We start from the raw sequence: 12,894 nt of genomic DNA, 5'->3' as shown, positions 1-12,894 counted from the left end.
TGAAATATCCAGCCAGGATAGTTTTTGAAACAAGGGTTCATTCCTATAGTATGAAAATGGATTTTACTGAAAATATGTCATTAACTGGAAATGTAAATTGTGCTGAACTTGCCATGCAAATTGTTAAACTACAGTAAACATTTTATTTTTTGATTATGAACTTGTTAGTCTAACTCCAGCTACTATATTAAGTAGCAAATAGTTTTGTGCCATTTCTGCATATAGGCTGATGGTGATTTGAACCATTTCATAGAAATTTCACAGAGTTTTTATGTTCAATGTATTTGATTTCATCAGTCATAGTAAGTGAGTAGAAGTTTTTGTGATGGTGTCATACAAAGCTCCAAACCCACCAGCTGAATTGCTATCATTAACACGGTCTTCAGTGAAAAGGTCCGGTCGCACAGGTCAAAGAGGTCTTCTAGACTTGGGCCAAGCAGCTCCAGTACCATGGCATTGTACTTCCCACAGGGCCCAAAGTAAAACACCTGAGGCACACCTTCTGCTAAAATACGAGGAGGAAAGAAATAAAAATTACAAGGAGACACAAACCCAGTAGTTGCCTTTATATATGTTATTTATTTTAAAGTATCTAAAAGTAATCCAAGACAACTCTCAAAAGCTGGGGTAGTAAACACGACATACAGAAAAAGCTCAGTGTTTTTCATTTGTATACAGTATTTAAAATCTGTTTATTATTCCCGTCTCCCTTGACTAATGACGTTTCCAACTTGGGTCCAAGGTCAACCATAAGAGGCCCTCAAATGGACCGATAGGAGGAGGAGCACTACGAGGTCGTTGAGGACAGAGCGCTGCTAGGTAAACATTAACCCTGAGGTGAAATACTGTGTCATTCTGCCTCTGCAAGCTGAAAACTAATCTTTTCTCTGGCTCATATCACAACCTCCCAACTGAATTATGATCTGTCTGCTCTACTCACTCTCACTGCTCAAAAATCCTGTCCATCTGTCAACCCGGCTCTTATTTTACCTCTTGCCACAGTGTAATTTAGTCTTGGGTGATCAGTCCGATGCCACTGGAACTTGCATAAAGGCTAGTGCTCTTTTAATTCTTTGTATGTGTAATCTGGGAATGAAAGCTCCTTCTAACAGTTAAACTTGGGGGGGGGAGGGGGGGGGAGCGCAACATGTGCACTGATTTCCTCCTGCAGTTTTAATTTCAATTATAGGCACGTCACAGAATCTAAATATATATTCCATCTGCAGGATTTACAGTTATATGCACATGCAATCGTAATTGGTGGTAACATTTGTATTCTTTGTTGTTATCCTGACCACCGCCTGAACTTTAGTTTCAAAGAACAGGAAATCAGGTCAAACTGTTAACTGCCTTCAGGGAAGCATGACTCAAAGTTTGGCTGTGCTTACTTCTAGTCAGACTCCTATTAAAAAGGTCCTCTCAAGAAACTTCAAAGGGAGATCCAATCATAAGGACCTTGCTATAACAGAATAATAAAGTTATACTCAGTCCTTGGACATACAGTATAATTGCAAAGTTAAAAAAAAAAAAAAAAGATCCTAAAGTCAGTCTTTCAATCATCAATCATCTTTTGCATCAGACTTTGAAAGTAACCGTCTTCTTTCTTGTGTGTGTGTGTGTGTGTTGCGATGCAAGTATACATGTAGATTAGATACATATGTAGATTTAAAATGCATCCATCATTAAAACTCCTCTCATCCAAACAACCCCTAAGCAAATAGTTTTATAGTGAAATCTAACAAAGCTCTAATAGTCCCTTTAAACACAACACTGAAATGTAAATTTGCATCTCTCTTTCAATGGACAAGCTTGAATAGAAAAGAAAAGAAAAAGTTATGGACAGGATGTCAGTCCCCATTGTAATGGTTTGGTTTATTATTATTATTATTATTATTATTATTATTATTATTATTATTATTATTATTATTATTATTATTATTATATGCCATATGAAGGTGTGACGACACTGTTTGTTTTTCAAAATAATGGCAAAACAAACCGACAAAAAGCTAAATACAAATAATACTCCCAAATTTTGTGCACTGATGTATTTATATTAAACATGTTGCTGGAGACATTTGGCTTGCCAGCTGGGTAATGGGAAATGCACTGCAGTATGAAAGGTGGCATAAATGCTGTCAGCAAGCATATGGGCATGTAGGAGTCATGCTGCGCTCCATCCTGTGCTTCTGGACACCATTATGTAGTTCTGTGGGTTGCTAATTGTACCATAGGAATGAGTGGCTTGAAACCCTGTGTGCCTGTGGGAGGCCTAAAAATGTGTCAGATTGGAGATGTGCGGTAAATAAGTTGATAAACAGTTTAAAACAATATGGATCTAGCTTTTAACTAGCAATGGGGATGGTCAAACCACTGTTGTCTACAGCACAAAAGTCAAACAAACATTAAAGACTGAACCTTTTTGTCCACAACCACACACAGCAATTCCACAGGAAAACTCAAACGCTGTTGGAAGCTACCAATTTTGCAGGTACCACTTCTCTCTTTCAATTTTTGTAAACATAAAGATTGCAATGACTGCTCTGTGTGCTCACCTGGACTGTAAGAGTTTCTTCAGTATTTGCACAGAGCATAGACAAAGTCTGCATTTTCAACAAAGTGGACGGGATGCAAAAGTGACTGAATACGGAGAACAGCACTGAGGGATTGCCTTTATTAGAGCAATATTTTGAAGGAAATATGCACCTAAAACCTGCACAAATCTACACATTGCTCGTGAATGCATGATAAATGAAGACAGCTCATCCTAGCCAAGACACACTCCCCCATTTATTCACAGGTTGTGACACTGAAATCTGTATGTGCAATTTTTCAACCCAAAGTCAAGGATCAAGTCTTCCACAGGCCCAAAATGCCACATAACTGTCATTTCTTTGGTAGACATGCGTTGTGGACCAGATTGCACAACAAGAGTGCTGAAACGCATCACAGAAAGACTGTGTGTGAATGTGTGTGTGAATGTGTGGATGACTGGATATGTAAAGCGCTTTGGGGTCCTTAGGGACTAGTAAAGCGCTATATAAATACAGGCCATTTACCATTTGTAATCAGGTTAGAAGAAAATGAATATCTTACAGAAATTAATTTTGGATTAGTGTGTGACGCTTTCTCTGTGAAGATCGCATGTTCTCCTTATGCATGCGTGGGTTTCCTCCCACAGTCTAATATAACGCAGGTTTGGTGAATTCGTGACTCTAAATTGACTGTAGGCGTGAACTCCCTTTTCTCACTATGCTCTGTGTGTGTGTGTTTGTCAGTGTTGTGAGAGACTTTATTTGTCCAAGACTGTACTGCGCTACGCGTCAACCACTGTAAGCTAGGAGAGACTCCAGCCCGCCATAACAGGATAAGCAAATCAAAGACTGGTGGACAGATTTTTCCACTGTATATTACTAATGGGTGGGTTTTACTGAGAAAATTGTGAGCAGGCTCCTCGTGATGGTTCTACAGCAGCTCCACACCAAACTCCTGGAATACAGCCAGCTCCTGCCTGATGCAAGATTTTGCACATCGTGCAGATCCATCTTTGATTGGCTGCCTGCACTACTGATATAGCCTGCGATTGGTTGCTCAGCTCTACCCTCAAATCAACATCAAGCTGGCCCCTTTCAATTTCTAACAGACGTATTTGCTGGCTTGCTTCTGTTGTTCAGTGGCTGCTTTCCCTAAACCTGTGCAGATGGCTGTCAATGTGCTCATTTGTTGGACCAATTATTTGACTACTGTGGCATTTTGTTACACATATTTGCATTTCACCTGTAAAAGCTCAACAACCAGCATATCGTTTTTGCTGTTTTATTAATTAATTTGAAATAAAATCTGAATTCTTTTAACGGTTTCGTGAAATAAATATCATTGTTAACAAAAAACAAACAACAACAACAACAACACCACTAACATGCTTTTCCATATTTTCAGTCTACATACTGTTATAAATGGATGTGGACATATTTACCAATAATGCAGTATGAAATGCAAAGCAATAATGCAGAGCTAAGAGCAGAAAAAAATGGCCTTCTTGAGAGAGTTAACAGAGTTCAAGCATTACTCGCATATATGCGAGTAACAGAGTTCAAGCATTACTCGCATATATGCGAGTAACAGAGTTCAAGCATTACTCGCATATATGCGAGTAACAGAGTTCAAGCATTACTCGCATATATGCGAGTAACAGAGTTCAAGCATTACTCGCATATATGCGAGTAATGCTTGAACTCTGTTAACTCTCTCAAGGCCATTTTTTTTTCTGCTCTTAGCTCTGTCTGATGTCATAAAGAGTAAAGAGCCAGATCTCTCAGGCACACAGAGAGGCAGCCAGTCATAAGAATGGAAAACAGGGAGGGTGGTCTTAAAGATGAAGGAACTAAAATGGTTTGTTTCAGTCAGAATGAAGTAACGGTCTGCACTCAGGTCCAGTACAAGATAAACAAGGGTAATTTTGAACTGAGAATTGTGCAAAGCCACTCTAGGAGTTTAAATGAGCATAATGAATCCCCTTGAAAATGCTGTGCTTCCTTTAAGTGACAAGAAATCAACATCTGTAATTATACAGCAACTATGGTGTTAAAAACAAACATTATACTCTATCATTCTATGCAAAAATAAAAGCTGCAGGAAAATCCTGTGGTTCTTTTCAATCTTTAAGTCTCCCTTTAAACACACTCAAGAACATTGGGCTCTTTAATTTCTAAAAGCACACAAAAACACCACTTTATGGTTTCTCTAATCCCTCATTTTCTCTAATTATTTTCACTCAAATCTAACTGTGTAATGAAAGAAGCTCAATTTTCTTCAACATATATCTATGATTTCCCATAAGTGGACACACACACACACACACACACACACACACACACGATAAAACCTTTGGCCTTTTCTTTACATGTCGGTAACATCTATTAAACTGTGTCACCATTGGACATGTTTACTCGTTGTGCCCTGCAGTGCTTACAGAGATGGTGTAGTGTTTCATGACGAGGTCTGCCTGCCAATACCTTTAACAGCTCAACAATCTCCACCCACCCCTGAACAAACCCTCACGCTCTTAGAAACATTTTTGCCCTCCTCACAATGCTGTGTCATAATCTCACTGGCTTGTAAAACCAAAGCGATGATGCACCCCTGATTGCGATGGCAAATATTAACTGCAAGATGATGCTTGATTTTTAATTGAATCATCCTCAGTAATATCCAGCGATAGTTGTTTATGCATCAGATAACAACACCTGACAGAGCAGCTGAGTCAAACCACATTAATTCATAAAGGCAGACATTGTGATAACCACATTGGCTGAGAGGAATGTAGCACAGTACACAGCCAAGAAGAAATGAGGTCACGTTATCCCATCTGGAAGAAGAGGACAGAGGCAGGTTAGTACTAAGAGAGGCAGACCCACTCTCTAAATATTTAATGAGTTTCCGCACAGTTGGCCTTTTCCAGCCCTTGCCTTTGCAAAACAATAGCCATTATACTCCCTGTCGGGTTATCACATATGCATGTAGAGCTCCAAAAAAGCACATCAAAGATCACCCACGACACAAAAAAAAAGGCTTTTATTTTCCATGACAAACTGTTACTGGGGTCATCCCTAAACACTGTAACATCCCTATGTTTTAAAGAGCACATTAGGTAACAAATTAAAACCAAACAAAAACAAAATGACCTCAAAAGCTCGTTTGGGTCAATATATCTGATATGTATCCATTATTATTGTACCCATTTTACCAAGACAACCGTGGATACTGTTTTAAAAAAAAAGATTTTTCCATAGTTCCATTGTTTCTAGCCTTCACACCCATTTCCTTTAGTACCAACACTTAAAAAATGACTTAATTTCATTCTCTGTGGTGCTCATTTGATCCTGCCAACATTCTTGCTAGTGGTTGCTGTAACAGTGATGCGTCAGCAAATCCTGACTAATCTTTTATGACAAACCGAGAAGTTGTCAGTTATTGCTTTGCATTTCATTCTGAAAGCTAGATAATAAGATTTGTTGGGCATCTGGATAATCTGGAAAAATAAAAATGGCTGGCAGTGTGGGTACCATTAAAACTAAAATCACTGTTTCACACTACAAATCAAACGGTGCAAGGGACAAATTGTAGGCATTATGAGTGAATAACAATAATAATAATAATAATAATATTGTTGTGTTTTGGGCTGCGGGGTAATTGGGGTTTTTTTTAGTTCCTTGAAGTTTTTTTTTAAGTGAAGTCCATGACTAACTGGTCTAACTGGTTACAATAGGAGAACATTTACAACCTTAAGATTCACATTTCCCTATGAAACATCAAGACAGGCCAAAAAGCAAGTGCAAAGATTGAGACTTAGACTGGCCAGATTTTTGAAAGTACAGGTCTGAATGAATGTTATGCTGCTTTGCCAAATATGTAAATAACCAACTCATTGCTAAAAATTCACCATGTCAGCTTAATCAAACAATGCAAGCGTTTTCAGTTTTCAACTGCACAAGCTACTTAGAAAAAAGGAAAAAAAAAAAAAAACGAAATATATAAGACTTGATAATATATATAAATATATTAAAAAAAATATAGCCTCAAAATTATATCATGATTAATGGTGTGATGGAGAAAGAATAAAATAGTGGAACAAGACAAAGATGAAGACTAGTTTGAGACCATTTCAAACAAAAGAAAAAGCTAAACTTCTTCTGATGCCAGTAAAAATATACTATACCAGTAAAACTAAGCCACTGTTGGACAATGAATTATTTGTTACTGTCCTTTTCAGTAAGTCACAGAGTTGTATGCAAAAAACTTTGTTCAGACAGCTGCACCATGTTCAGCTGAGCATGCTGCTGACTTGCATTTTGAACACTCAATGGTGGAAGACAAAGGGCTTCTGAATATAATTTCCACTTTCATTCCCAGGTACACAGTTACTTCAAGAACTTACTTCCTGAAAGTAAACTATGAAGAGGTCAAAAAACAAAAAAAACTGCCCTTTATGCTTGTTTCACACTTGAGCAGGGGTAGGGCAAAGGCAATTCGCAGGCAATTATGGACTGACAGTCCACCAGCACAGAGGGTTTGTTGTCATACAGCCAGTCTGTGGGCTACTCTTACTCATGCTGTTGATGGTCCATCAGCCACAGAGAAGAGCAAAGTTACAACATACAAAGAGCTTTAAAACAACGTATTTCTGATCTTTGATTTATTTTTTCCCCCAAGCTTCTCCCACTGTCACTCCATTCCCTATTTGAGCCAACTCGTCTGACGATTAGGTCAGTCAAATCCTGATTGATGAGGACATGCAGCAGAGATTTTGGAGGACTGCACTAGAATACGTTTGTGGTGGGTGTTAACCCCTAACTGACACTTCTGTGAGACCATAATTTAAGCTTGCAGGAGACTGAGCCTTGCACTCCCTAGCTTGAGCCTCGCTACAGAGGCGTATCGAGGGGTGATGTTTCACATTATTCGTAAGGATTGGTGAATAGAGACCCGCAGACTGATAACAATGCTTCTGACGAGAACACACGCTGCATATATTGGAGATTAGGGCTGTGTGATATGACCAAAATCTCATATCCCGATATAAGACATTTATCGTCCTGGCAACGATATAAATCACAAAAATGTAACATTTTATGTAAATTCTGTGAATCTCGGGCAACTTGCGTGAAGTGTTTCCAGCTGGGCGTCCTTTACATGGAGTCCAGTGTTTTAACCCATGCATGAAACGATACATTTTTAGACATAAGTTGTAACGGCCACCATTTTCTTTCAAAGTTTGAGTCTAAGGTTTATTTTTTAGCACCTGACGGCTCTTTTTTGCTTCTCATCCATAAACTCTCTTCAAAATAAAGAATCACGTGAAAGAGTATGCAAAGTCTCAACAGGATCTTGAGCTTTATTGTGAAAGGTTTATGTGGGAAAACAAACAAGCGGACAGCGGAGCCACGCGATGGTTTTACCGTCGTTGTTGCTAACAACACGCGCTTGTCGGTCCGTAGAGTGGTTATATTAAATATAAGCGAAAAGAGAACTTTACGAAATTAATATAGCCGCTACAGTGACCATCAAAACAATGAAAAAAATATTGCCGTAAACAGTTTATTTTACGACACCATGAAACAAACGGTAGCGTCATAGGAAACGATAGACGTTTTTATACCGTCATCCGATATATATCGTTATATCGAACAGCCCTATTGGAGAATGGCTTGAGGACGGTCTTGTCAACTTCGACATTCCACCACAGAAAGAAAAAGCTGTTGTCCATGACAATGGTGCTAATGTTGTAGCAGCTGTAAAGATTTTGGTAGAAAAGCATGGACGGGCATCAGCAATTAGATGGCATTCACTGAGCTAAAGGATAAGCAGCTGCAAATGAGCACACCACAGCACATGCTTCAAGATGTAAGTATTCACTAGAATAGTATTTATCAGGTTACCCAGGCTTCTGGAACAAAGATGGCTTGTGACTACTGCACTGTCTGACCCAGCAGTGGTTCCACGAGGAAAACAACACTATCTTGATCTGAAGCCTAAACAGTAGAACCTGACTAATGAACTGAGCCAAGCCCTTGAGCCAGTTGAAAGGGCTACAGTAATCCTGAGTGGGAAACATTGTGTTACACTCTCTGTGCTTCAACAACTTGCCCAAAACCTGAAGACGTCCATATAGAGTTGAGTTTTGCGACTTCAGAAGCAAGGTTCGTTCAGGCTCATGTGCCTGAACTGATCACAGCAAAATACAAAAATTATTTTTCTGTTTCAACCTGAATCTCTAAACAAGTTCTTGCCACCTAATGAAGCATTATAGGTCCAAAGCACAGCACAGACTCTGGCACTCACTGCCAAAACAGAAGCAAAGCAGCCCAATGGAAGTGAAAATAGAAACCACCTTTCATAGTGAACTGCACCTCTGGCAATACTATTTTCACCCAAGGTCACTGTTCAACATGCTTTCTATGCACGTAGGCATTCATCCAGTCATATACACACTCCCGGAGATTAAAGTCAGCTTAATTTCAATATGTAACCTGAGAAGAGTAATCACTTGTTGTGGAAATGATGCAATCTTTAGGCCGATCTTCCAAAACAGTCAAATCACTATCATGAAGTCACATAAAACCACCAGACGGGAGTAGAAAACAAATCTGTGACCTTACCTGCAGTTCCAAGTGTTTTGTAGAACCGGTACTCTAAATGCAGCTGTGGTGCCCTCGACTTCACTGGTTCCTGAATGGTAAACACATCAGACCAGTGTTCAATAAATCGGACATAAACACTGGAATAAATGCAGTTTTAATGCTATGAATTTCACCTTGCAAATGTTTGTGTATGGGTCAATATTCAGAGCAACACTTCAACAAAACATCACATTTGAGCTAAAGAAAAATAGTTTGAATATACTTAAAAATATACCTAAAACAGTCACTTTGCTGTGCCCCCAAATTCTAAACTTTATTTCCAGTTAACTGTTCTGAACTTTCAAACTCAACACACTTTAAATTGAAACTTCTTTTTTTTTTTTTTTTCCAGCTCAAGTGTCAGCACACCATACAATAGAGCGAGTAGCTAAAAGCCATTTGGTTGGTAAGCTTAATACGTTGATTCTGTAGCAAATTACAACTCTCTGGTGAGCAATAATAAGGGCATGAGTCAGGAGCCATGATTTCCAGTCCAGCAGCCGCTGGAGAGACACGCCTAGCTGAGCATCTACACCTCACTCACATTCCTCCTCAAGAACAGTTACAACACTACGATTGCACCACTGCAAATTGCAGTCAAAATAGCCCATCTGAAAATCACTTTAATATCAACACCTAATACTGAACACGGAGGAAAGACTAACAGTAAGCATCTGTTTTATTCTGTTTTCAATGTGCTAATCATCTAGTTCAGATTCTCATTATCGCTGACTGTTATATTCAAGCAATTACAATAAAGCAAACCATGCTTTCAATGTTTTCTGTACCAACATTTCTGATCCTACTATTACTAATTTCCGTATTGGACCTTTTTCACATAATGAAGCGCTTTAAAAGTAATGACTTTAGCATTAAAATTGATTCTAAAAATCATCTGCAGATGTGAGAAGTCAAGCAATAAAAGCAAGAGTGCACTTACCAGTTTAATAGCTACATACTCATTTGTGTAGAGATTTTTTCCTGGAATAAGACAGGAGAGCAAAAGCATGGTTCAGATGTTTTAAAAATAAATTACACTATTTTAGAGAAAAGATAACTCTGTAATAGATTAGATGACATACTTCCAGCAACCTTTGCAGCATCCATGTCTGCTATGTCTGCTAGCAAATCATGTCCTGCATAAATATTTTAACATCTGATTGAGATTCAGCTTACCAAGCTTCAATTCGCCAAAGTTTCCACAACCGATCTTCTTGCCCACACGAAAATTTGGCCCCACCATGAGAACCCCAGAGGAGCTGGAGGAGCCAGATGGCCGCGACGGGTGTCCGCTGCGGCCTCCCTGGGACACTTTAGCGCTCCTTTGTCGGTCGCCATACTTGTCTCTTTGCTGATCCATGGTGAGAGCAGCACAGGTCAGCAGGAGCCTGGAGTGATGTACAAAAAGGCCTCCTGGGCCGGGCCCACCACAGCCACAGCCCTGGTCACTGGAGGTGCCTGGATGGTACAGTCACTCTCATGGGACAAAACTTGATGCAGCTGACCGACACTCCGACCTGTCCTCACCCTCACCTCTAAGAGATGTTAGGCCTCAACATTTGTCACAGGAAGGAGAAGGTGAAAGACCTGTAACAAACAACATATGGCAATACTTAAGATATTACCCTTTAATAAAGAACATTTTACCCTGATTAAACTCTTAAAAACCTCATTGCATCAAAAAGAATACAGATGATCACAGATTAAAATGAACCAGAAAATGAAACTCAAATGTTTAGGTGTTAGATATTAATTTTTTATGTTTTCTCTACTGCTATTATTAGATGAAAAATCTAAAAAAGAAAAAAAAAAAAAAAGAGAAAAAAAAAAATCACACTTTACTTCATGGGGTTATAATACAAAAGGTTTTTTAATGACAAAATGAAAAATCCAGACTACATGTTAGGTCATAAAATTTCACTGATAGTGATTCCTCAACAACAACAACACATAATCTAACTTCCCCATAAGAGACCAGGTTTAACTCTCTTTGAAAGTCGTTTACAGGCTGTTAAAAAAGAGAAAAGGAAAAAAAAACAAACCAAAAAAAAAACAAAACTGTGTTTACAAGTACACAGTGCTAAACAAGGACAAATGGCTCACTCTAACAGGCTGCTGGGTGAAGAGATAGTAATCAGGTCACAGTGGTCATAGAAAACACAGCAGGTAGTTTGAGCATCAACACAAAAACCTTAAGTCATAGTTTGTGTTTCTGAAGGCATCTCACTACCCACAGCTAAACCCCGCCAGACAAAGTCAGAGGAGAATATTATGTAAACAATTATATAAAGCCATGTTGGCTTGCAAGGGCACCGAAGCTCAATTTTATGGACACTGATCCGATTGTTTTGAGCACTCAGTAGAATCCTTTTTGGTTTTAACTTCTTTCCTTACATGATTACATTAAATTATGAGAATTCAGAAGAAAAAAAAGCAGTTAATATGCATTGAACAATTACTTATGGCATATGCTTTTTATCAACTGCAGGCCTCTTGGGAAAATCCTGTTAACCATTCTCAACAAATTATAACACTGCTGAAGCACGACAAAACGTTGCCTGTTAATTAGGCCGATTGACTATTCTGCTAATTATTTACTCAAAATACCTCTTCAATACTGAAAACAACTTTTCGTGTTTTGAAGAAAAACATCAGCTACTACTGTTTTCATGACAATGCTGTAATTCCTGAGCATGGAAAAACTGCTGCTGAAAGTATTTGTGTGTGGGCTTCTGGATGACTCACGCTCAGTGTTGCCTGCACAGATCTCAGCATCAAAGACAGCTAGTTTGCTCTCAAGGGCAACTGTGCAGTGTTACTATTACATAAAACCAGGAACGGCGCAACATAGCTATAAAACAAGCTTGCAGCAAGGCCCAATGGTGAGCAGCTTCCATTGTGCAAATAAGCATTTTTAGGCCTCACTAACCCAGCATGCACCAGGGTTTACACCAGCTAAGCTAATTCGAGCTACTTAGCTGTACCTCTCAACTGCATCTGTTATGTTGCTCACTTTTACAGTGTTTGTAATGAAATGATCTAACAGATAATACATTTTCCTTTATTGTTAACTGCACAAAATGTTTGTAACTCCAACTAAACTGTAGTATTTAATTTCTGTCTATAATTATCACTAATTCGCTGGTGTCTGTCAATCCATTTTGCATCCGCATATGGCCACTTCTGGCTCCATGAACAATAGTATTACAAAATGTTAACTAAATCCTAAGTATTTAAGTCAGGATTTCACAACAGTTGATGGGGGTAGGTCCATCTTTTATATACAGAGTGTGTGTTCACGCGAAAACAGCTGCACTTTACTACTTTACGTAAAATCACAGATAACTACAAAACTAGCCTGAGCTAAACTGACCTTTGACCATTCAAACCTTTTATACCAAGCTTCAATTACAGTAAGCTAAACTGTATTCAAGTATAGCATGCTGTCCAAGTAAGAGAGCCATATTTTCGCTTATTTTTAGTCAGTTTATATGAAGGTTTCAAAACTAAATTTCCAGAAAATATAACATCTACAAAAATTAACCACATAACAACATTTGAATTCAATTTTTTAAAAGACATGGGTGGCTATGTGAATAAATGGTAAATGGCCTGTATTTATATAGCACTTTACTAGTCCCTACGGACCCCAAAGCGCTTTACATATCCAGTCATCCACCCATTCACACACACATTCACACACTGGTGATACAAT

At 38.7% G+C, this 12,894-nt stretch overlaps 1 protein-coding gene across 3 annotated transcripts in view; it reads right to left on the bottom strand.

Moving 5' to 3' along the window:
- The window catches only part of csnk1g1 (casein kinase 1, gamma 1), a 38,756-nt gene that overhangs the window by 18,163 nt on the left and 7,699 nt on the right, over window positions 1-12,894 (bottom strand). For 2 of the 3 annotated variants that reach the window (XM_085349883.1, XM_085349887.1), the window contains exons 2-5: window positions 10,356-10,766; window positions 10,120-10,160; window positions 9,159-9,228; window positions 354-505 (exon numbers count right to left, since the gene is read on the bottom strand). In XM_085349883.1, the coding sequence (XP_085206009.1) occupies window positions 354-505; window positions 9,159-9,228; window positions 10,120-10,160; window positions 10,356-10,539 (447 nt within the window). In that variant the 5' untranslated portion in view covers window positions 10,540-10,766. The remainder of the gene's footprint in view (window positions 1-353; window positions 506-9,158; window positions 9,229-10,119; window positions 10,161-10,355; window positions 10,767-12,894) is intronic. The other variant, XM_085349892.1, reaches the window with a different exon arrangement.

Source organism: Diplotaxodon limnothrissa, linkage group LG1 (genome assembly GCF_057381915.1).
Source record: "Diplotaxodon limnothrissa isolate DT_005_m linkage group LG1, D_limnothrissa_male_GT1.1, whole genome shotgun sequence".
Taxonomy (NCBI): domain Eukaryota; kingdom Metazoa; phylum Chordata; class Actinopteri; order Cichliformes; family Cichlidae; genus Diplotaxodon; species Diplotaxodon limnothrissa.
Note: the sequence above shows the minus strand (reverse complement) of the source record. Positions and strands in the feature narration are given on the sequence as shown.